The 25,015-nt window shown below is 39.0% G+C and overlaps 1 protein-coding gene across 2 annotated transcripts in view; it reads left to right on the forward strand.

The window, feature by feature from the left end:
- LOC149300710 (copine-4-like) overlaps positions 1-25,015 on the forward strand; it is a 127,330-nt gene that overhangs the window by 97,411 nt on the left and 4,904 nt on the right. The window contains exons 8-14 of one of the 2 annotated variants that reach the window (XM_089484948.1): positions 3,093-3,179; positions 5,735-5,794; positions 8,001-8,134; positions 13,595-13,673; positions 14,317-14,368; positions 18,224-18,357; positions 22,677-22,913. In XM_089484948.1, the coding sequence (XP_089341074.1) occupies positions 3,093-3,179; positions 5,735-5,794; positions 8,001-8,134; positions 13,595-13,673; positions 14,317-14,368; positions 18,224-18,357; positions 22,677-22,913 (783 nt within the window). The remainder of the gene's footprint in view (positions 1-3,092; positions 3,180-5,734; positions 5,795-8,000; positions 8,135-13,594; positions 13,674-14,316; positions 14,369-18,223; positions 18,358-22,676; positions 22,914-25,015) is intronic. The other variant, XM_089484949.1, reaches the window with a different exon arrangement.

Consider the following 25,015-nt stretch of genomic DNA (forward strand, 5'->3'; position numbering starts at 1 on the left):
TAGCCTTTGCAACGTACAGAAGAGATTGCAACTGTTGCATTTCCCAACAGGCATACCACACAAAGTGCCCAATCTCAGATAGTCTTGGGATAAAGGGGTGTCTCCTATAGAACTGCTCTGTCTGCCAGGGATAGGATTTGGGTGACTGCTCCCAAGTTCTGCTGGGGATCGTCTAGGTGGGGCTCATCCACCAAATACTCACGGACGAAGCGCGAGTCGAAATCTCTGGGCGAGACCAGATTTGCTGAAGCCTCTGATTCACTAGATGAATCCGCATGCCATACGCCCACTATAGATAATGGGTCATGCACCTTACCCTTGCCGACTGAAACACTACTGCCCTTCCAAGGCCGTTTGGAGCCGGACGCCTCTCCTTCAGATTTCTCGGATTCTGACTCCGATGGTATTGCCTCTGGTCTGGAGGGAGCAGGAGGCTGCCCTTGGGGCAAATTGGCAGACGTTTTAGAGAAAAAGGATTCCACTGAGTTAGAAAAACTTTGCCCCTAACCAGGCCATAAAGGCATCCTGGGATGGCACAGTATCCTGAGACATTATGGCTGTATAAGGTAGGTGATGAGAACAGAGGCGCAGCCCGTATATTGTGCACGGCCACAGGGACGCAGCCCGTATATTGTGCACGGCCACAGGGACGCAGCCCGTATATATTGTGCACGGCCACAGGGACGCAGCCCGTATATATTGTGCACGGCCACAGGGACGCAGCCCGTATATATTGTGCACGGCCACAGGGACGCAGCCCGTATATATTGTGCACGGCCACAGGGACGCAGCCCGTATATATTGTGCACGGCCACAGGGACTCAGCCCGTATATATTGTGCACGGCCACAGGGACTCAGCCCGTATATATTGTGCACGGCCACAGGGACTCAGCCCGTATATATTGTGCACGGCCACAGGGACTCAGCCCGTATATATTGTGCACGGCCACAGGGACTCAGCCCGTATATATTGTGCACGGCCACAGGGACTCAGCCCGTATATATTGTGCACGGCCACAGGGACTCAGCCCGTATATATTGTGCACGGCCACAGGGACTCAGCCCGTATACATTGTGCACGGCCACAGGGACTCAGCCCGTATACATTGTGCAAGGCCACTGGGACTCAGCCTGTATATATTGTGCAAGGCCACAGGGACTCAGCCTGTATATATTGTGCAAGGCCACAGGGACTCAGCCTGTATATATTGTGCAAGGCCACAGGGACTCAGCCTGTACATATTGTGCAAGGCCACAGGGACTCAGCCTGTACATATTGTGCAAGGCCACAGGGACTCAGCCTGTATATATTGTGCAAGGCCACAGGGACTCAGCCTGTATATATTGTGCAAGGCCACAGGGACTCAGCCTGTATATATTGTGCAAGGCCACAGGGGCTCAGCCTGTATATAATGTGCAAGGCCACAGGGGCTCAGCCTGTATATAATGTGCAAGGCCACAGGGGCTCAGCCTGTATATAATGTGCAAGGCCACAGGGGCTCAGCCTGTATATAATGTGCAAGGCCACAGGGACACACAGCCTGTATATAATGTGCAAGGCCACAGGGACACACAGCCTGTATATAATGTGCAAGGCCACAGGGACACACAGCCTGTATATAATGTGCAAGGCCACAGGGACACACAGCCTGTATATAATGTGCAAAGAAATAATGAATATAAATAATGAAAGACAAGTAAAAAATCTACATATACACATATATATATATATATATATATCAAAAATCTATACTGTATATAAAAGTGCATACCCACCTAATTATCTAGAATTAGGTGAAAAAAGCAATATGTAATGAATAATAAACGGATATTATTCAATAAATCAGCAATAACTGTAGATAGGAAGAGGACTGACCTGCAACTTTGGTGAGCAGCAAAGAAAGAGGAAGAGGAAGATAGTTAAGGGGTTTATATACCACCTGTGTACTGTTTCTATTGGTTGTTTTCACTTGTGTTATTAACTCTTTCTTTGCTGCTGTTGGTGAGAGTAAAGGAAGATATGCAAAATAGGAAGCCTCCTGTCTTGCCTTAAAATTGAAACAGCACAAACCTTCATTGAGGGGCATCTCCCTCCTGATGCATGGGAGATTAGGCAGTCTATGTCTGACAGGTATACTGTTATATATAATAATGCTGACACCTGCTGGAAGGACTTCTATGGAGCCATGCTTAATGATTACATTGTGATTCTTCCAAGAAATGTAAAAATTAAGTATAAATAAAAAAGAAAAATAAATAAAAAATTAACTAGAAAGGGATATTGCAAAAATTTTTTTTATTTTTTTTACATACTTACATTCTTATTTAAATACTTATTTCAAAAGAAAGCCTTAACTTGTGTGAGTACATCAAACACAGGAAAAGGGGGATCTTGATTGAACCCAGAAGTGCTAAGAATGTCAAAAAGTGTTTGTGTTTAGGGTAATAAAACTCTGTACTGAAGAAGTTAACAGCTATATTAAAAGGTACCCTATTCAAAAAAAAATAACTATACCACCAATGTAAAAAAATGGTGTAAGTTTTCCTTTGATCAGAGCTATGTATGAATAAGAAATTATGTATTAAACACCCTTTAGTGGTATATTTAAGCATTTTATATATTTAATATATAATTAATTTGGATTATATTTCTTCATTAAATAGATACATACATTCCCTCCTTCTCCAAACATTGTTAGTGCTGTCTCTGGTGGGATGTATAGGTCACTGATTCCTGTTAACGACAATCATTGTAAAATAATTGTGTGAGGAACCTAAATGTACATCATATAACCACAAGAGCCATGTTGTTGACCTCAACTAAGACTTTGAGACTAAAAGTCTTATTACCATTACATAATGATCTACCTTTTCCACACCTGCTTAGGAACTGCTAATAAGCTAAATGGAGGAGAGGAAACGTAATCTCAGACACTAGAGATGTGTGATGTTTTTATTTTGCATTGACAGACTGGCCAGTCAATCCATCCAAGCTATGCTGCATGAATTAATGCCTGAAATGTCAACATGTTAATGAAAATATTTTTCTGTGTTTTGTTTTCCTATCGATTGTGATTGTCTATCCATAAAGGTGCAATGGGAATGTATAAATCCAAAATACAAAGTAAAGAAGAAAAACTACAAGAATTCAGGCATTGTAATCCTCAACCTGTGCAAGGTAAGGCTATAGGCCTCATAACATTCCCTTGCTTCAAACTGGATTGTCAATATGTGCTGCAATACTAGCCATACCAGAACTCTCCAGATCGTAGCCCCGAGGCTCCAGTTATTACAGCTGATGTTTTGGTGTCTGGGTCAAGGGAGAAGTGTTTAGCTCCAGATACCCAGCTCAGTTCCTTTCAATTTCCAGCCTTCTTGTGGCTAGCCTCACCACCCCTGCCCCCTCCACCTCTATTTATGGAGCGAGAAAAATACCTTCAGGCATACATACAGTGCAACAAAAACATGCTTACTTCACCCAACCACTGTGAGACACACAATGCAACTGCCTTGGACCATTGAAATGTTATTAACAGTTGGAAGGTTCGTGGCTATGCTCCATTCACTACACACACAGTGGGCTCCTTAATTAGTAGTAATGAGCAAAAGGTTGAGCAGCAGTTGTAACACATATGTATCAGAATATCAGAATATGTATCAGAAATAAATATACATCTCAAACACTGGAAGAGTTGGTTTTCTAGGTGGTTTTCAAAGCACCAAACAATTGTAATATTAATAGTTCATGAGCCTGAGCGTGGTGCCAAATGTGTGACTGAAGGGGGTTTCAAAGTAACCTAGTGGGACCAACTATGTCTTATTCCTCTAACTTCATGGAATTTTTGGTATTAAATAGGTTTATTAATGTTTTAAATATTTTATTTTTGAGTTTAGATGGTGGGTCCACATGTCTCAGTTCTTTTTCACCTCGCCTATAATTTGTATGCGTTGTTGACAATTTTAAGTTCCTAAAAAGCTACTGACAGATCAGGATTTAATTGGATTCCACTTGACTAACAGACCTGTATTCAAGTCGGGCCACCCTTGATAACTATACTGTGATATAGCTTAACTAAAACCCTAAGTGTTTCAGCCTACAACCAACTATGTCTTATTCCTCTAACTTCATGGAATTTTTGGTATTAAATAGGTTTATTAATGTTTTAAATATTTTATTTTTGAGTTTAGATGGTGGGTCCACATGTCTCAGTTCTTTTTCACCTCGCCTATAATTTGTATGCATTGTTGACAATTTTAAGTTCCTAAAAAGCTACTGACAGATCAGGATTTAATTGGATTCCACTTGACTAACAGACCTGTATTCAAGTCGGGCCACCCTTGATAACTATACTGTGATATAGCTTAACTAAAACCCTAAGCCTACATCCAGTGTATAACATAAAGCACAAAAGCAGCCATCTTCATAGCCAAGCACAGGCACTAAAATGCATCATACTGAAGAGCTCAGTGTCTTTAAACATAGCAATGTCGTAGGAAATTTGAGATTGGGCTAGGTCCCTTAGTTCCAGTGAAGGTTTATGTTAATGCTTTAGCATGCAAAGACATTTTAGACAATAGTATGCTAACAACTTTGAGGAACAAGTTTGGGAAACGCCCTTTTCTTTTTCAGCGTGACTGTGCCCCAGTGCACAAAGCAAGATCCATAAAGGCATGGTTTGACAAGTTTGTTGTGAGGGAACTTCAGTGGCCCACACAGAGCCCTATCCTTAACCTCATTTTTGGGATGGCCTTCTTATCCAACATCATTCCCTGTCCTCACAATTGCTCTTTTGGCTGAATGGACACAAATTCCCACAGACATAATCCAAATATTTTAGAAAGCCTTTCTAGAAGAGTGGAGGCTGTTATAGCTGCTAATGGTGGTCAACTCCATATCAATGCTCATGGTTTTGGAACGGGATGTCCAACAAGCTTATATGGGTGTGATAGTCAGATGCCCACATATGTTTGATCACATAGTGTAATTGTCTTTAGTTCTTTAGTATGTAATAGGCATTTTCTATTAAAAAGTTAAACAAATATTTATTTTTTTATATTAAAAACAATTACATATATGATGGTGAGGAATTATTTATTGTATAAAAGTAAGTTCCTGACAGCCACACTAAGGAAGAATGCATATTAAAGTACTCTGTGAGTGCTCCATGCAGTGGCAGGAAAGTTCTCTCACTAAAAGTTATAGGAGCGCTTACCACACATGCTGAACAGCTTTTGCTGAGCCAGCACTGGAGCAAACTGGAGGTAAGTATATCAACTGCAGGGAGATGTGTTTGGCCAAATACATTTCATGCATAGCAACTAGTTAGTGGGCTGGGCAAAGGGGCAAAAACACACCAGGATATTCTGCAGAATCGTCCCTTCAATTTGCAAAAAAGAATATCATGAAAATGTAAAGGGACCATCCAGCTATCATATGTATTAAAGTGCATATGATGGCTGGAGTGTCCCTTTAATGTGAAATACATTTTTGTGCTACCATCAAAAGCCTCTTTCTATTCAGATTGTAGAATATCAATTGAGTGTCATACATAGACATGAAAATATAAGATCAGCATGTTTGAATGTGTCTCTTTTGTTCCCATTTCTAAATGTCTCATATATTTAGTTGGTATTTTCATATCTATTATAAAATACGAATAATATTGAAATATGAACAGTGGTGTGTATGAATATTGTTATTTAAAAAGTGCTTCCTTTCTACCTTTCTTTCAGATACACAAAATGCATTCTTTCTTAGACTACATAATGGGTGGATGCCAAATACAGTTTACAGTAAGTAACTCTAGTGGAAACATATCTACTGTATCAACCAACATAAATTCATTTGTATGAGCATCAGGGGAGGGCTGGCAGCCTAAGGCCTGGGGGGCAAGTCAAGTGAAGTGGCTCCGCCCCCTCGCACTCGCCTTTCACCCCTCACGCTGCTCCCATCACTATGCGGCCATCAGGCTGCTGGAAAACTTATCTAAACGGCCGGTGGTTGCTGATGCATAGTCTCGTGCAAAAGTTTTAGGCGGATGTGAATAAAATGCTGTAAAATAAAAATGTTTTTTTTAAAAAAAAGTTAACTTTATTTTTAACATTTAACAAAATGGAAAGTGAGTGAACAGAAGAAAAATCTAAATATAATCAATATATCAATATAATCCTTCAAAACAGCATTAGTCTGTCTAGGTACACTTGCACAAACACAGGAATTTTGTAGGCATATAACTAGATGTTTGATTAAACAATTAATCCAAACAGGTGCTAATGATCACCAATTTAATATGTAGGTTGAAACTAGACTTGTGTATTCGTATTAGGGAGAACATGAAAACGAACACGAAGGGTGCATTTTCATTGTTTAGCTCGAATACCGAAGAAACGAACATGGTGGCGGCAAAACGTACACAAAGACAAACACACACAACATGAAGAATCTTCGTGTTTGTCTTCGTTTACTAATCTCCCTGGTCCCTTCCCCATCTAGCCTACCTTATCTACACAGCATTGCAGGGGTTAACGGGAGCGAAAATCCATAGGTTCGCACGAGGAGTTAAAGGTACGTGCGAGCCACTATATTGGTCGCCTGCAGGGGCCTCCTCTGGCATCAAACAGTTGGTTGATGCAAGAGGAGGCCCCTGACGGCGACCAATAGAGTCACTCTTATGGACCTTTAACTCCTGATGGCGAAACTCCGCCTGGGGAAACCATTGGTCTCCCTGCTCCAGGAGTTAAAGGTCCATATGAGCAATTCTATTGGTCGTTCGTACGGACCTTTAACTCCTGGAGCGGGGAATCCAATGGTCTCCCCAGGCCAAGTTCTGCGTCAGGAGTTAAAGGTCCATAAGAGTGACTCTTTTGGTCGTCGGCACCAGGATTTTAAAAGTCTGTACGAGCTACTCTATTGGTTGCCAGCAGGGGGATCGTCTGCCATCAACCAATGTCTGATGGTCAGTCTGAGCCTAATCCTGATTGATGCCGCAGAAGTGCTAGCTCCAATTCTAACTTTTCCTGAGTTTATTGGGCCACAGGCACATATCTGTAGTGTGAAATGGAGAGAAATTAAAGGAATGTGCGTGCAAAACTTGAAGAATCACCTTATCACCATAGCAACCAATGGAATAGCCCAGTCATCAGGAATATTCCATTGGTTACTATGGTGATTGTATTACATTGTTTTTCTTAAAAAAAAAACTTTATACAAAGTTTTTTTTCATTATTATTCTATCACCTGCAATACGTGGTCTGGATATGAAATGGATATTGTAGGATGCAAGAATTACAATTCTCTTCCACTGCAGTTTTATGGATTATAAATTGAGCTAGGAGCATATTTTTTTATGAAATTCTTTTTTCTTTCTGACAAGCAGTGGCTATGAAGTATAGGATGTTTGATGGGGAAAAAAGAACTATGATTTTTAGCATTGTTTTGCAAAAGGAAAGCAATGGCACTACTGATAATTTGAACCATTAATGAGAACTACTCTGCTGTCATGCTGTGTTCTTTGGTTTGTCTATAGTTTGTATATATTTCTAAGTTGTAGTACCTACATTTTTTTTCTGTCTAAAACCTTTCCACATTTTGTGTTAAAAGGCCATGATCAATATTACAGGCTCTCACAGCGATCTGAGTCTCTAATGGACATTTTCAGCCTTACGCAGGCTTTCAAGCTGAGTGTGTGATATCAATATAGACAATCCAGCTCTACTTCACTTAGTAACATACAAGGTACCTTATTCCGTAAGTGCATATGATGGAGCTAGCAAAGGTTTCGCCAATGCAGACTATTATTTAAAGGTTATATGCCAGGGGTGCACCACTCTAATCCTTAAGGACAGCAAATGGGTAATGTTTTATGAAGAAAGTTGAGTACCAAACATGTCCGACTGAGTATATATATATATATATATATGTGTGTGTGTGTGTGTATATTTGCATACCTATAACCCCCCTTTATAGGCATAATCTACAATACTTATGTTCAATTTCTAGGTAGCTATTGACTTTACAGCATCAAATGGGGACCCTCGGAATAGCTGCTCTCTGCACTACATCCACCCATACCAGCCAAATGAGTATTTGAAAGCACTGGTTGCTGTTGGAGAGATTTGCCAAGACTATGACAGGTAAAATATAAAACTTGTGGCATATACTATACAATAGTATATGCCACTATATGTGGCATATACTATTGTCTTGATGGCTACTGTATGTTTTTCTTCTAATTGCCGCAGAGACTCTTGATAGAACAAGATGTTTATTCACACGGACACTTTGCGATAGAATAACTGATCTGGTACAAATAACAATAACAATTATATATATATATATATATATATATATATTTGCCTGTACGCATATATGAAGCACTGTACATGCATACCACATATTAACGTACACATTGGGGTCCAGAACATGTTTGTAAAAGAAAAATGTACTTAAAATTAAGCACTACATTTTTTCACTTATCGATGCGTGTACTGCACTGCAATTGCCAGGTCATTTCCACCACGAAACAAGTTTCGCACAAAAGACGCTTGAAAAACAAAATGACATGCTGGCGTCATGCTGTTATTTGTCCGTTCTTGCGAAGCGAGCATACATAATCAGGGGAATGTTTGTACTGCAACTATGTCCTTAGTTGCCAGTCTCCTTAAAGTGGGGTATGGTCTTTCACTATAGGCGTTCGAAAAAAAACCATTACTGTATATCTCAAAACGTACACTGGATGTGGAAATATCTTCTTTGGACAGCAAAAAGCCCAGTTTTGATATATAGAGTTAACCTTTTAAATTGACTTAAACTTCAATTAACACAATTGAAAGCTGACGTTTAAGTCAATTTAAAGGGTTAACTCCATATATCTGTACTACAACTCAAAAGCAATAATATATGTCCAAAGCAACTAAATCCGCTAATTTTAACTGTCCATATATGTGGTATAGTGGGTGCTTGAAATAATAAAATCTGTATATATTATGTGAAATATTGGAGAGTAGACGTATTTGCATTGCTTAAATGTACTCTAGGACCGAAATGCTCAAGAGACATTATACTTTAAAATCAATTATAATCTCTGGATGAAGGGGAAGTATATTTTATCCTAAATTAATGGTCGGCTTGTATTTTAATTGCTCTCCTGGGTTGTGAAAATATTGTTTTACAGTTAATTTTGGTAATTTGTAAGAAACTGTAGATTTCTGTAAATCATCAATGTTTAAATTTATGGGATATGGATATTGAATCCCTTGGTTTTGCAGCATTCATAATAACCTGCTACTTTACATGTTTTATCTTAACCCTGATGCTGCATGATGCAGGGGCAAAAGAATTACAAAAATCTAAAAAATAATTGGAGGAAAGGAAAGTGAAGATTTAAGGCTATTACTAATGGGACAATTATGATAGTAAGGGCTCACCAACCTTTGGATGCTAACATATTTTAAGATGTTTTAAAATCTAGTGGAAAATTTAAAGGATGTTGATGCGAACCTAATCAATTTCCAAAGAAGATCCAATCATGTTTGCATTGTCGAACTGGGTATCCTTTGGATACTGTATACACAACATTAGGTACAATATGCTTTCAGAAATGTTGTGCTACAAGAAGGCTGTAGATTGCACCTCACATATGTTGTTACATTGTTTTACTTTACAATTATTGACTGTGTATGATGCGTGGCATGGTTAAGCAGCGATAGAGGTCATGGCCCACTTGGGTCATACATGTGTGAATACAAGCATCTTTTTAATTTACCTCCTGCATATTGGCTAATGCCTTTCTGGTGTTGACTCTATGTCTCAATTTGTAATGCTTTGTGTGACAATGAATAAAAATGTTCAAACATTTTTACCTAATTTCCTCTCTAATTGGGATTGTTTACAAGCTATTTAAGTTACTGTCATTCTTTGGGGGCAGCTGGTTTGTTTAGAACGTGATTTGTCGACCCATTGATTTAGAAAGTAGTTCTATAAAAGTTTTAAATTAACTTTAGAAGACAATTATTTTGTAAGATTATTTTGCTTAAGTTCTCATATTTATTTGTTTTAAACTGCTTACCACAAATGTATTGTTCAATCTGCTCTTACTAATATTGACCTAATAATGAAATACTCATTTGCTTTTTTATTGTTTTTTTCTTCTGCTTTGAGATCGGGTTTACAAACCAGGGCAGGAGATATTGATCAGGAAGCAAAACTTCCTTTAGCTGGTGTTAGAGTAAGTCAAGGTCAGGCTTAAAGGCCTCACAGTTTTAGTAATATAATGTACAAATCCTATGACTAATCAAAATGTCTGAACTGGTTGCTGAAGGATGTCATTGAGAGAACCAAAGAAACCGGATACTGTATGGGAGAAAGAGTATAAGCTTGCAGAGACATCCAGAAATGTGTAATATTAGTCATGCATACATGTCCTTTTTGAATGATAACATGAGGAGCTCACGGCATTCTGACTTTATCTTTGTTTTGTTTTTGCTTAAAGTCCTTTGCAGCCATAAAACATTCAATGTTTTGTAGGATGGCTTCTGGAATTAATTCTAACTCTTGGGAGGCAGAATATTTTGTTTGTGAACATCAGTATAGAAATGCTAAAGTGTTTTAAAACGGTAATAAAGCAAGCGCCCAAATTACATAAAATAAAGAAATAGGCCCCTAAAATGTGTAACACTAGCTGAATAATCAGCTCGTGACTAGCATCAGTAAAACACACAGTGCCCTCAGTAATTCTTTTTTAAAGGCAGGAATTAAATTAAACAAAGGAGAACACACAATGCTGTGTCTACACACACAGTGTAGTAATAAAGTAGTTTTTTTCCCCTAGTGGGGTGTGGGGCCTCAAATTGTTTTATAAATATGGTAGTCATAGTTTGCCCTATGTGCTTTTACTCATCTGCTTTTCAACTTGTTTGAGTTCCCTCCTCATAATAAAGTAGTGCTTGTGTCATGGGCAGCCTGCTGGAGTACCCAGGATGTTAGCGTCTCTACAGTGTCTTGTGCAGCTGGAGGGGGACAGGCAAATATGCCCACCCCACAGATTGCTTTAACACCCACTCATTCTAACACCATACACAAACACACACACTGACTTACACTATATAAATATATATATATATATACACATATATATACATATATGATCCCCCCCCCCTTCCTCTCTCACAGACTCCACCAATCTTAGGCTAACCCCTAACACTTTATACACGATATACTGACACATACTCATAACAATACCATACGCTAACTTAGACACACTCTAACACCGTTTGCTGAGACATACATTCACACACATATTCTAACACGATACAGTAAAGACATACACTAACACCTTAGCCTTCTTTATACACGGATTCTCTAACGCCATACATTTTTTACACATAAATACATACATATGCACATACTCTCTCTCAGCTTTCCCCATTACACCACTTCGCCTCTCACAGCTCTCCCTCACTCACAGCCATTCTTTTTCTGATCTCTCTCCTGCTTTCACAGCTTTCCCTCTACTTCAGCTCTCCCCAACTCATAGCCTAAATTCTACTTTGGCTCTCGCTCTCTCAAAGCCCTCGCTCTCTATCTCTCTGCTGTTTTCTCACCTCCCCTCTTACCTCTCGCTGAGTCCTTTCTTAATGCAGCTAACACCATCCATGCAAGCTCCTGCGCTTCTGCTTCTGGTTACCTTGTCGCCTACAAGCAAGACAAGTAGGAGCACAGGACCCAGGACAACATAAACATAAAATATTCAAGTCAACAAATATTCACAGAGGGTTAAAAGCTCCAAACTCAGCAAGTAAATACTTTTCTCAGAGGATTGCTTTTCCCTCTTGTGGAATATAAAAAAAAATGTCAATATAATGCCAAAGTCATAGCAGGGAATACAATATGTAATTAAATTTATTAGCAATGTAAAAATATTGTAAAATCGATTTACTTCAAGGCACTGTGGGTTGCTGATAAATCTCATAATTCCTTCTAATAATCTCTTGCATGTGAGCAAGTAAATATTTATTTTGCTTCAACTCCTAAATGTTCTATGGTCTTTTCTCTTTTTCTAGAAGCTTAGAATGTTTGATCGATATGACTGCCTCAGTGTTTTACAGCCATGAAAATGCAATGAAATTATTCTTTCATATGAAACATATAGCATAAAAACTATAAGTAGCTATTAATAGGCATACCTGGGAGCTTGCTACCCAGAGCCTACCCTTGCGGGACAAGGCCAGGACTGCCCACTGACATCATTGGGCGGTCCCACTGACATTGGGGGCATTCTCTCTGATGTCCATGGGCGTTCCCGCTGATGTCAGTCGGCGTCCCCGGCGTGGAGTGTGTGAGGACTAATACCTTGAGGATTTGGGTGTTGACCTGGAGAAGTGGCCCTTCTCCCAGAGTTCTCCGGGTCAAACCCATAGAGTTCCCAGGTATGTTAATAGGTCACAAAGTCACAAAAAAGTCTCAGTATCACATAGCGTATGATTTTGTAATGTACCAGACAGTGATAGCTCTATGGGTAGACAGATTTTTTTCTCTGTAATTCTTACATGCAGTGCATATGGTGAATGTTTGGTTTTAGCAGGATGGTATATCTCTGAATGTATTGTGTTTTGAAGCACTATATTATTAGATTAAAATGTAGCTGGACTTTAGTTGCAATTCCAGGTATGGCCGAATACAGCATCTAAAACACAAAACAGCAAGGATATTAGGCAGTTTAGCGCAAGTAGAACACAGCAAGAGAACAATGAGTTTTTGGCCTAGTTTGGTGATTAAGTCAGGCAACTAAAATATTGGTCAGCTTGGATGCACACAGCTGAGACTGATTTGTAATGCATTTAGTATATTAATTATTTTCATGCCACCATGCTGAAGAGTTTTGTTTCAAGAGCTATTCTTATGAGAAAGAAATAGCTCAGTACTAGATTTAACACAAATCAAAATGTTTCAAAGCTGCCCAGATATCACTAAGGGACCTCTTCAAGCAAGGCTGTTGGGACGAGTGTTTTCCAGCACCATTAGTCAATCATATATCACTTTTCACAATGAAAAACAGCGGTCGATTTTTCATTTCTTACTCACAACATGTCTATCCAAATCATTGGGTTTCACAATCTGTTATGAAATATCCCCTATCACTTCTCCTAAAAGGCAAACATGTCTATAAAATGAACTTCTTTTTGCTGCACAAGTACCATGAATGTAAATAGTCTATGGTTGGCTGCCCTCAAATGCCCTCTCCTGGGAGTGTGGCTGCTGTCAGGGGTTGTGGCATTGATCTAAGGCAGTATTAGCCCCAAATACTTTTTAAAGGTGCTGTTCCTCATACATATTTTCCCCAACATTCTCAACATGTGTGTGGTTTTCAAATATTTTGAAATAAAGCCTATGATGATTGCAGCGGAACAATATGTGATCACCATAATCACTGCACTCAGCTAGGTCTCAAGCACAGCCATCATTAGGATAAAAAAGTATCCTTGGCCATAAATGGGACACAAAGTCATATGATTCTCTACATTATTCACAACCCAGCTTTACTTAAGGCAATAATCAACAAATAAAATAAAATTTTGTTTCCCTTCTTATCTTAGTGACAAAATGTTTCCAGCCTTTGGTTTTGGTGCCAGAATACCTCCAGATTACAAGGTAAACTACCACACAAGTTTTCAAGTTGCCTGTCTGTAAAGAGGAACTGTATTAATTACAAACAAATAATTGCCCCTTGCCTACAGTACTCTAAAGCTCCTAATGATCTCTCTCACTTATGATGTATATCCATATATTTCCCCATAACTACCAATTATTAAAGCATCTGACACTGTACTAGATAAAGAGAAATATAAGTATTTTCAGGATTCAGGTTGCTAAAAAGTTAGCATACCTTAGCCCAACAGTACATAATTTCTTGTAAAGCACACTAAGCAGTTTGTTAGTGAATCATTTTGTTTCACAGGTTCTATGGGAGATGAGTAGATGCCGCTTAATAGGAATTTGGCTCTCAATCTGCTGCAATATGCAACCTTAAAAGGTTTTTTATGTAATAAGTATTTCCTGCCCTCTATATATACACTATCAGACATCCCTGTTATGGTATTTGATCAAAAGTCCTAACGCTGCTATAGTAATAACCTTATTGACTATAAGGTTTTAAAACCATACCGCACATTTAATTTCCAATGAAGAATAAAAAATTCCAATTAAAATAAGGTTACACACAAAAAGTGACCTCTATCCCTTTTTTTCAGTTGACTCATTTGCTTATGTTGTTTTACAGCTCTGAGTTTGAAATTCTAATCACTATTTTTTTTTAAAGGTTTCACATGATTTTGCAATAAACTTCAATGAGGACAACCCAGAATGTGCAGGTAAGCCTATAGCGTACTGTACTGTTCAACCTGCAAGCAGCTTGTTAGGTCCAGGTAGTAATTGTCAAGATGTTCAGATACTGATCACTATATACAAGTGTGCAATAGTTCAGAAAAAAATGCTATTGGATGGCTTGGATTTCATATTAAATACAAGACAAAGAAAGGCAAACTAATCAACATCAGTTCAAGCAAACACATAGTTACCATGTATAAGCTCTAACAGCAACCATGACTTTTCCCTAATTTTTTCCCCATACGCAGTTCTCTCTCTTCCTCCCTCTATTCTCTCTCGCTCTCTCATCTAGTTTGACATCTTGTAGCATCTGAGTTTAAAGCATATGTCAGACAGTCCATATAAAAGAATGTTTATGCCCATAACCAGTCCTCTTAACAGGGTTCATTGGCAAGCCTATACTGACCATAATAGATTGAGAAATGTTATAAAACTGGAAACACATAACTGGCCCTTGCCATCTTGGAGCTGCCAATTCATCACTGCTTTTAGGTGTTTGATGTTCCTTTCTGGTGACTTGTTCTAATCTTCGTATTTTTCACTGTACTGACCTCAGCTGGCTTTCTGACTTTTTAATCTCTTCTGCCTGATTTATCAACTGACAGTACATCTCAAAGACCCGTGACAACATTTTTACTAATGGGCTAACTCACCATGGTCCACAGGATTTGAACACTACTTCCCTCTTTCTAAAATCCTGACAATCATGACTTTCTTGCTTTCACTTAGTAATTTTGACGTGTCCTTGCACTCGTCACTTTCCGCATTTAGCAATGTTAATCACTTTTCAACAATCTCTGTGTAATTTACACAATTGCCCTTCAAATTTCTCTGATACTAGATGAACTTGTCATTTGCACTTCCATGGCCTGTTAATTACTCCTTAAAGAAATGATTATTGCTAGTTTTCTCATACAGTTATTAAATCAATTGTGTCCCTGATCTTCTCACATCTTTAGTTTTGAATGGTGCGTTTTTCTTTCATTCTTCACATACATAGAATCGTTTGCTTGAAAATTGCTAAACACATTTTCTCCCACATCTCTTTTGGAAAATTTAAAGGATGTGGATGCAAACCTAACCAAGGAGATGTACCGTAATCATGTTTCTCTGCATTTGAAAGACACACTCCAAATGTCCTACATGCATTGCTGATCAATCTATAAAAGCTTTGTCGTGGTCCCTAGTTTCTGTTAACAGACATGTTGCTTGCCCTAGTCCAACCTAGTCCAATTGTTGTGTAAAGTATAAGAAAATACATACATTAAGCTATATTGCTTTAACACATAAACACACTTTGGTTTCCAAATATTTGTGAAGTTGAGTATTTCATCTAGATCTTTTCATCAATATAGATACTGTCAAACTAAATTATAGAGAGCCAGGAATTGGTTCTGATTTTCTTTACCTAAGGCACAGGGAAATGCATTTTCCTGCATTCATACCAATATGATGTGAAATGAGTGATGTTCGATAATATCATCAGTCAAAAATATTCATTAGTCTTCCTTTCCATCCATGCGCATTTAGGCATTTATACTTTGTTGCCTCTAGTCAAAACATCCCTTGCACATCAGATTTAATTTGTGTCTAAATGCTTTTTCTCTCATTAAAGTTAAAGAACTGAGTTGCATCTCAGTTTTTAAAACCTTTTCAGACCCAGAGAAGTGTTTAACACTCTATTGCTGAAAAATGTATTTCATACCTCTGACACTTGTTTAACACTTAGAGTACCAGCATCACAGGCGACACAGTATGTACCAAGCCAACTGGGCTCAGGATCCTAGCTATACATCTCATAAGCAATGGCACTCTGCACCCTATGCTAAGTGACTGTTTTAAGCAAATTCTGTGCTGAGACTGCTAAGTCAACAGGCAGCCTTCCCATGGTTGGGAAGACATTTTAGTGTTTAAAGGTACTGTGAGTTATCTTATCTATTGCTAGATCAGCTGGCCAGCATGCTGCAAAAAAGCCTGATCACTGCTGATATCCAAGAACCAGTGAGACCAGTAATTATGACCTTATGTAAAAACACTAAAAATTAAAGAAATAAGCCAATGTTTTTATGGAGTACAACTTCAATCACCCCACACAGCCAGAATTACGATTAGGGTGATGCATAGTTGCCAACATTTGAAAAAAAAATTCCAGGAACACTTTGCAGCACAGTTTTAAAATTTACCACACCCACTGCCCCCCAGAGCTCCACCCACTCTACCCAACCCACATAATTAGCTAAATTTAGAGGTTATTTTGAGGAAAGTAGATAAAAAAATAACAAGGAAATTAATGATATTAGAGCAGCAGAAAATTTAGAAAAATAATAGTAAACCAAATGTCCCCAAACCTTGTGATTTATTCACATTTTGTGCTGGTCGGGCCTGAGCAAGTGTTTTGCATGTATTAGGAACAATGGGACAGTAAAGTAACCCATAGAGGTTGTGTACTACGAACCCCATTATGCACGTTATAGCATAGCCCTCATCCGTATACAGTTAGCCAGACATAGATATGATACAGTGCAGCTCTTAGTGAGAATAAGTACATAGTGAGCCTGACATTTGGTGTACAGCAAAAATCCCGTTATATAGTGATCCTGACACAGATGATTGTACAGCATAACTCCCATCACTATATACTGAGCTAGGCAATCACGGGTTCACAATAACGTCTTCTTTATATACTAACCTAGACTCAGACGGTAGTACAGTATAACTACTATCATTATATAGCAAGCCAGTGACAGACGTTCATCGATATATATTCTGAGCCAGACATTGACGGTGGTACAGCATAACTCCATCATCACCATCATCATCATTTTCCTTCGCACTCTGCTACTTTTTATGGAATTTTTTTAGCATTAACTCATTTTAGAATGTTTTTATAGCATTAATCCCTTTTTATGCGAGGTGGGGAAATGTATTTTTTTATGGTTTTTCTTTTGCTTTAAACAAGGAATCTATGTGTAGCTGAAAAAGATATACATTTCCCTGAGTAAAATGTAGTTTTTATCTGATATTAGAAAATCATCCTAATTAAGTCCAAAACCCCCTTTTCTCACCTTTGGGTTATTTCACACACTCATAATTACTTTTAATTAATATCCTAAGAATTCATTGTTCCTGGCAATATTGCAATTAAAATGAGGCACTCACAATCTAAGGGCATTAGCTAATATTAACTCATTATAGGCTCTGTATATTGCAGCAGGTCAGAATGTTCCTTTCAGTAGGAACATTCCATTGGTAACAATGCTAAAGAGAACACCATCATTTTTACAAAACGAACAATGCGTTCTCTAGTATATTAGAGTCTAATATAGTTGGATGATGTTTGTGATTTTCATTTTGGGAGGCTGTTGTCAGGTACTCAGCAGAACAGAGCAATGAGTGCAAGGACACATAAAATTAAGCTTTACATCTTCTTTCTTTGTTAGTCAACAATAAGCAACTTCCACAATGTGTATTCCAAATCCATTTCTCTATCCCAGTGACTGCTACTAAGACTTTTTTCTTTGTCTTTCCTAATAAGGAAATATGAGTTATTAGGAAACAGGCTGTGGGCATGACCTGGGGAGGGGACAGTATGGATTTGGCAGGAGTGCCAGTAGAGGGGCATTCAGGGAACAGGAAGCAGTGGAAATGGGTGCGGTGGCCAGCATAGATTTAGGAAAGATAGAGGACACAAAGCTGAAGAGTATGGTTTTCTGAAGGTAGATGAATATATATATAAAAAAAATCTTCTAGCGCCAGGTTATACGCTATTTTAAAATGAATATCAAACTATACTGAACAGTTTCATGTAAACATTGTTATTATATTGTGGATTGTTTTAGGAATTCAGGGAGTTGTAGAGGCCTACCAGAATTGTCTGCCTAAGCTACAACTTTATGGCCCAACAAATATTGCCCCCATCATTCAGAAAGTGGCCAAATCTGCCTCTGAAGAGACACACACTATGGAAGCTACGGTAAGAAATGCAATACTTAAATGTTGATGACATTCTAAATACATAAACCTTTATATGTAGTGTTTCTGTGGGATTTCTTTCCCATTCATACATTAGAGCATTTGTGAGCTCAGGTACTAATGTTGGAAGAGAAGATCTGGCTCACAATCTGTGCTCCAGTTCATCCCAAAGGTGTTCGATGGGGTTGAAGTCAGGGCTCTGTGCGGGCCTTGACTAGTTCTTTCACACCAAACTCATCCAACCATGTCCTTATTGACCTTGCTCTGTGCATTGAGTCATGCTGGAATAAAAAAAGACGTTCCCCAAACTGTTACCACAAAGTTGGAAGCATAGCATTGTCTAAATGCCTTGGTATGCTGAATAATTAAGATTTCCATTCACTGAAAGCCCAGCCCAACCCCTAAAAAACAGCCCCATACCATTATCCCTCCTCCACCAAACTTTACTGTTGACACAATGCAGTGCACAATGCAATGCAATACAGGTGATGTTCTCCTGGCATCCACAAAACCCAACCTCGGCCATCAGACTGCCAAACAGAGAGTCTGCTCCATAGTCCAGTGGCGGCATTTACACCACTCAAGCCGCTGCTTGGCAGCACTGCTCTGACCCTTCTCTGTGACTTTACGTAGTCTTCCGCATTGTGGCTAAGTTGCTGGAATATCTAGCAGGGATCAAGTTTCAAGAACTGACTTATTACAAAGGTGGCATCCTATCACAGTACCACACTTGAATTCTCTGAGCTCTTCTACTTATTTTTTTGACAAATGTTTGTAAATTCAGACTGCATGGCTAAGTATTTGAAATTATATACCTGTGGCAATGGGTCTGATTGACATTGTCATTGAGGAGTGTTCCAAAACTTTTGTGCATTTAGTGTATCATTACACAGCGCACGATTACAAATGGATCTGCATAGGTTGGAGGCTTGGGCTGGGATGTGGCAGATGAGGTTCAACACAGATAAATGTAAGGTTATGCACATGGGGAAGAAAAATCCAGGCTGGGAATATGTATTAAATGGGAAAACACTGGGGACGACTGACATGGAAAAGGACTTAGGAGTTTTAGTTAACAGTAAATTTACCTGTAGCGACCAGTGTCAGGCAGCTGCTGCTAAGGCAAATAAAATCATGGGGTGCATCAAAAGGGGCATAGATGCCCACGACAAGGAAATAATTCTACCCCTGTACAAGTCACTAGTCAGACCACACATGGAATACTGTGTACAGTACTGGGCACCAGTGTACAAGAAAGATATAGTGGAGCTGGAGAGGGTTCAAAGACGGGCAACCAGAGTAATAAGGGGAATGGGAGGACTACAGTACCCAGAAAGATTATCAGAATTGGGGTTATTTAGTTTGGAAAAAAGACGGCTTAGGGGGGACTTAATAACTATGTATAAATATATAAGGGGACAGTACAGAGATCACTCCCAGGACCTATTTATACCCAGGACTGTATCTATAACAAGGGGACATCCTCTACGGCTGGAGGAAAGAAGGTTTCTACACCAGCACAGACGGGGGTTCTTTACAGTAAGAGCGGTGAGATTATGGAACTCTCTGCCAGAGGAAGTGGTGATGGTAAACTCAATAAAAGAGTTCAAAAGGAGCCTGGACGTGTTTCTTGAAAGCAATAATATTACAAGTTATGGATATTAGATTAATAGGGACAGAACGTTGATCCAGGGATTTATTCTGATTGCCATATTTGGAGTCGGGAAGGAATTTTCCCCCTGGTATGGGGCAATTGGCATCTGCTTCATAAGGGTTTTTTGCCTTCCTCTGGATCAACACAGTAGGGACACAATATGTATATAGGTTGAACTTGATGGACTTTGGTCTTTTTTCAACCTTATGAACTATGTTACTATGTTACTATGTATTACATAAAGTAAGGTAATGACAGAACATAAAAAGCTTGTTTAACCATTTTTGCTAGTATATTTTCAAACATGTATATAGTTGAAAAAGATGCTTGAAATATGAATATAATGTATGTATTAGCTCATGATGCTATCAAGAAGATGACAAACATTTTTGCAGACTAGGCATGTGTCTTCTAACAATTAATGACCTTTGTGCCTAAGTGCACTTGGCGTGTGAATCTCACCCTATATTTAGAACAACCCTTTGCTTCTTAACCTATATTTTTTTAACATTGATTTTATAGTCATCCACTGTAATGATGGTTTTATAATCGTGTGGTGAGTTACTTTATAACAATTACCAAAATCTACTTGCTATACTACCTCATTTATTGTGTTATTGTAGAATTGCATCCTATATTGATTTTTCATTCCATTCCTAAGGGATCATTTAAGGTTATCCATGTATGCCCAGACATCAAGAAATTCAGGAAACTTTCAGATGCTTAAAGAATTTTTTTGATTTCCTAACTTTTTCTATACCTTGTATTTATTAGTGGCACAGAATTGTAAATAAGTTGTATATTAGTGTTCACATTTTTCTTATTTAAACACTTATGTTCTCCATGTATTTTCCTCACATTCACATCTGGCAAATTATTTGAACATTTCTTTGTTTCTTATTTGAAAAATGTGTTAAATGTATAGTTTGGTCAAAGTCTGGTTTAAAACACATCCTCCTCATGAGGGCACTTACACACCAATACTGATGGTTGTTTGGTGTGCATATGTCTTATATATTTATCACACTTATTCCAGATTGAATAGAACACCTATTTTTATTTACTCTAAATTGTGTATGGGGGTGAAATTGAATGTATACCATGCTATGTCAACATCTTATGCAACAGAGAAGTTAGACATATACTTTAAGCTACTTTATATAACACTTATGTAACCATTTGAACTTCCTTGCTTCCCCACTTGATAAATACTGTGTTGGACTCTTAGCCTGCATTTTTTCCGGCCACGAACGTGAACGTATAAGACAGCACCTCGCAGAATATTTCAGCAGAGTTCACTCACCAGTCACAGAAACAAGACTGAAGGTTGGCTGAAGGCTATGTTTCTGCGTTTCGGCAGGTGGACATGGAGACTACCTGGAACAAACCAAAACTCTAGAACCACTTTTGCCTAGACCTGTCAAAGGATCACTTAGTGTGTAGATCCTGAAATAAAGACGTTATATAACTAGTTATCCAAATTAACTATAGGCTTCTTTAAAAAAGCTTGGAAGCCCCAACCTGCTTAGCCCTTGATATACAGCATTCCACATAAGCTGCAGAAAAGCCCTGAGAAAAACTCATGTGGATGTGTTGGTACCATTCTTTATTCATGGCTGTGTTCTCAGGCAAAATTATGAGTGAGCCCACTCCTCCGGCTGAGAAACAACCCCACACATGACTTTACCCCAGTCCTCAGCAGCCCAATCCCTGTACCTTTTGTAGAATAGCATTCTGTCCCTAATGTTTTTCCCGGAGAGAAGTGGCTTTTTTGCTGCCCTTCTTGACACTAGGCCATCTTCCAAAAGTCTTCGCCTCACTGTGCGTGCAGCTGCACTCACCTGCCTGCTGCCATTACTGTGCAAGCTCTGCACTGGTGGTGCCCTGATTCCTCAGCTGAATCAACTTAGGAGACGGTCCTGGCGCTTGCTGGACTGTCTTGGGTGCCCTGATACATTCTTCACAACAATTGAACCTTTCTCCTTGAAGTTGATTTAGGTGCAATCTTACTAGCAGCAATATCCTTGCCTGTGAAGCCCTTTTTGTGCAAAGCAATGATGACAGCACGTGTTTCCTTGCGGGTAACCATGACTAACAGAGGAAGAACAATAATGTCAAGTACCATCCTTCTTTTAAAGCTTCCCGTCTGTTGTTTTAACTCAATCACCACAACAGAGTGATCTCAAGCCTTGTCTACATCAACAGTCTCACCCGTGGGTTTTTAAATTTTCATGGAAAAGAGGGACTTTGCAATTGATTGCAATTCATCTGATCACTCTTCATAACATTCTGGAGTACATGCAAATTGTTAAATGAGGCAGCAGTTTTTGGGAAAATTAATATTTGTGTCATTCTCAAAACTTTTGAGCATTTACCATGTCATCACATTTGTAATCTTTGGCGAGGTGCTTATAGTACTTTAAAAAATATCTTAAAAGCTGAACGTTTGTAGTTAGTATTACAAAAAATATATATACTGTTGATTAATAAGACGTTTCATAATTTTCCCTTATACAGTAAACCCTGTAATACCTTTGTGGTATGTTTAAAAACAGCTTATTCTTCATTAGTATCAAGGCCAAAATGGGCTATATATTTTATGAAGTGATTGTGTTTTTTAAGCAATATGAATGTCCAGTTATCTGACTGTGCCTATTTACCCTCAGCAATACTTCATCCTCCTAATTCTAACGGATGGCGTAATCACAGATATGGCCGACACCAGGGAAGCAATCGTTCATGCCTCTCATCTGCCAATGTCAGTCATCATTGTAGGGGTGGGCAACGCGGATTTCAGCGACATGCAAATGCTTGATGGGGATGATGGAATACTGAGGTCCCCGAAGGGAGAGCCTGTTCTTCGAGACATTGTTCAGTTTGTGCCATTCAGAAACTTCAAACACGTAAGTTTGCCTACATGTCACAAACATGTGACAAACAGACGAGGGTTGTTTGTCATTCTTTAGTAAATCCCCATGTTACAAAAGACATACGTGTTTTATAATGAAGTTATTTATAAAGACTGGTCAAGGGCATGCTGTGTGGTGGCCCTGAAACTATTTAAATTTTCTTGTGGTAATTTGTAAACCTGACCCAGAAATGTCAACACTACCTCAGAATATGACAGGTTCGACCCCCCAGGAATAAAACTAACAAAACATATTACACTGTTTACACAGAACTCAGGATATCATTAGCTATGCCGTTAATTATTGTGTTTCATAGAAATCACATCTCACCCAATTACAAAGATACATAAAACTGCAAAAATTAATCAGAGAAATTAATCCTGGGGATAGCCTAAAACGGTGAGAATTCTAGTGTTAAATATTGAGAAATTGTTGGAGAATATACAGATTTTTTTATATTGTTGTTTGCCTTTTTTTTTTATAAAGCAATTGTATTTCTATCACATTGCTTCAGTTCTCTCTTATTGACATTTTTAGTTGCACTCGCTATGTAAGTTATGAGTTTATGTCTTTCAAAATTGCATTTTGTTTTTGGCTGAGGGAAGTTTTGCCTTACAGTAGTTTTTCTTTGTCCCAGAAATAAAACAAATCCCGGAGTTCAATCTAAACACACACACACACACATATATATATATATATATTGAAAATATGCAAAATCTTCTGTAACATATAGGGCTGCAGCTAACGATTATTTTAATATTCGATTAGTTGGTCGATTATTTTTTCCATTAATCGATTAATCGGATAAAAAATGCAATTTTTTTAATTTAAAATAATGTAATACAATTTACACTTTCATCTCTTTATTGTAATGGCCTCTATCTCTCTCTCTCTCTCTATTCACCTTCTTATTTTACTGACATAATAATAAAAGCTACAAGAACCCCAACACAGTGTTTCTCAAACTAGGATTTAATACAAAGTTATTAGTAAATATTCATTCATAAAACTATTAGAAAAAAGCCTTGTTTATATTTTCTTTTATTTACCAAACTGCCCCCAGTTATGCACATCTGACCCCCAGCTTGCCACTCTTCCCCCATATATGCCTTATACCTCCTATATGCCAGAGATTCCACTGTGCCCCCTGATATGCCACTGTGCCCCCGATATGCCTTATAATCCTTATATGCCAGTGATATGCAACTGAGCCACCTGATATACCTTTTACCCCCAGATATGTCTTATGCCCCCCTGATATGCCTAATATCGATATGCCTTATACCACCTATATGCCACTGTGCCCCCTTATATGCCTCATAACTTCCAATATTCCATTAGCCCCCATTTATGCCTTAAACCTCCCTATATGCCACTGTGCACCCTTATATGCCACTCCACCCCCCCATAAATGCCCTGCACCACCCTGAAATTCATTATACTCCCTGATTCACCACTCTGCCTCCCCCAGATATGCCACTCTGAAATTCATTATACCTCCCATACACCACTCTACCTCCCCTATACACCACTCTAACTCCCTCAGATATGCCATTCTGCCTCCCTGAAATTCATTACACCCCCATACACCACTCTGCTACCCTGAAATTCATTATACCCCCCATACACCACTATAACTCACCCATATACAACTCTGCCTCCTCCCCCATCCCATACACCACTCTGCCTCCTCCCCCTCCCATACACCACTCTGCCTCCTCTCCCTCCCATACTCCACTCTGCCTCCTTCCCCTCCCATACACCACTCTGCCTCCTCCCCCTCCCATACACCACTCTGCCTCCTCTCCCCTCCCATACACCACTCTGCCTCCTCCCCATCCCATACACCACTCTGCCTCCTCCCCATCCCATACACCATTCTGCCTCCTCCCCCTCCCATACTCCACTTTGCCTCCTCCCCCTCCCATACTCCACTCTGCCTCCTTCCCCTCCCATACACCACTCTGCCTCCTCCCCCTCCCATACACCACTCTGCCTCCTCTCCCCACCCATACAGCACTCTGCTTCCTCCCACTCCCATACTCCACTCTGCCTCCTCCCCCTCCCATACACCACTCTGGCTCCTCCCCCTCCCA

This window comes from Sceloporus occidentalis, unplaced genomic scaffold, assembly GCF_023333645.1.
Source record: "Sceloporus occidentalis isolate IW3139 unplaced genomic scaffold, rSceOcc1.0.p SCAF_23, whole genome shotgun sequence".
Classification (NCBI taxonomy): Eukaryota; Metazoa; Chordata; class Lepidosauria; order Squamata; family Phrynosomatidae; genus Sceloporus; species Sceloporus occidentalis.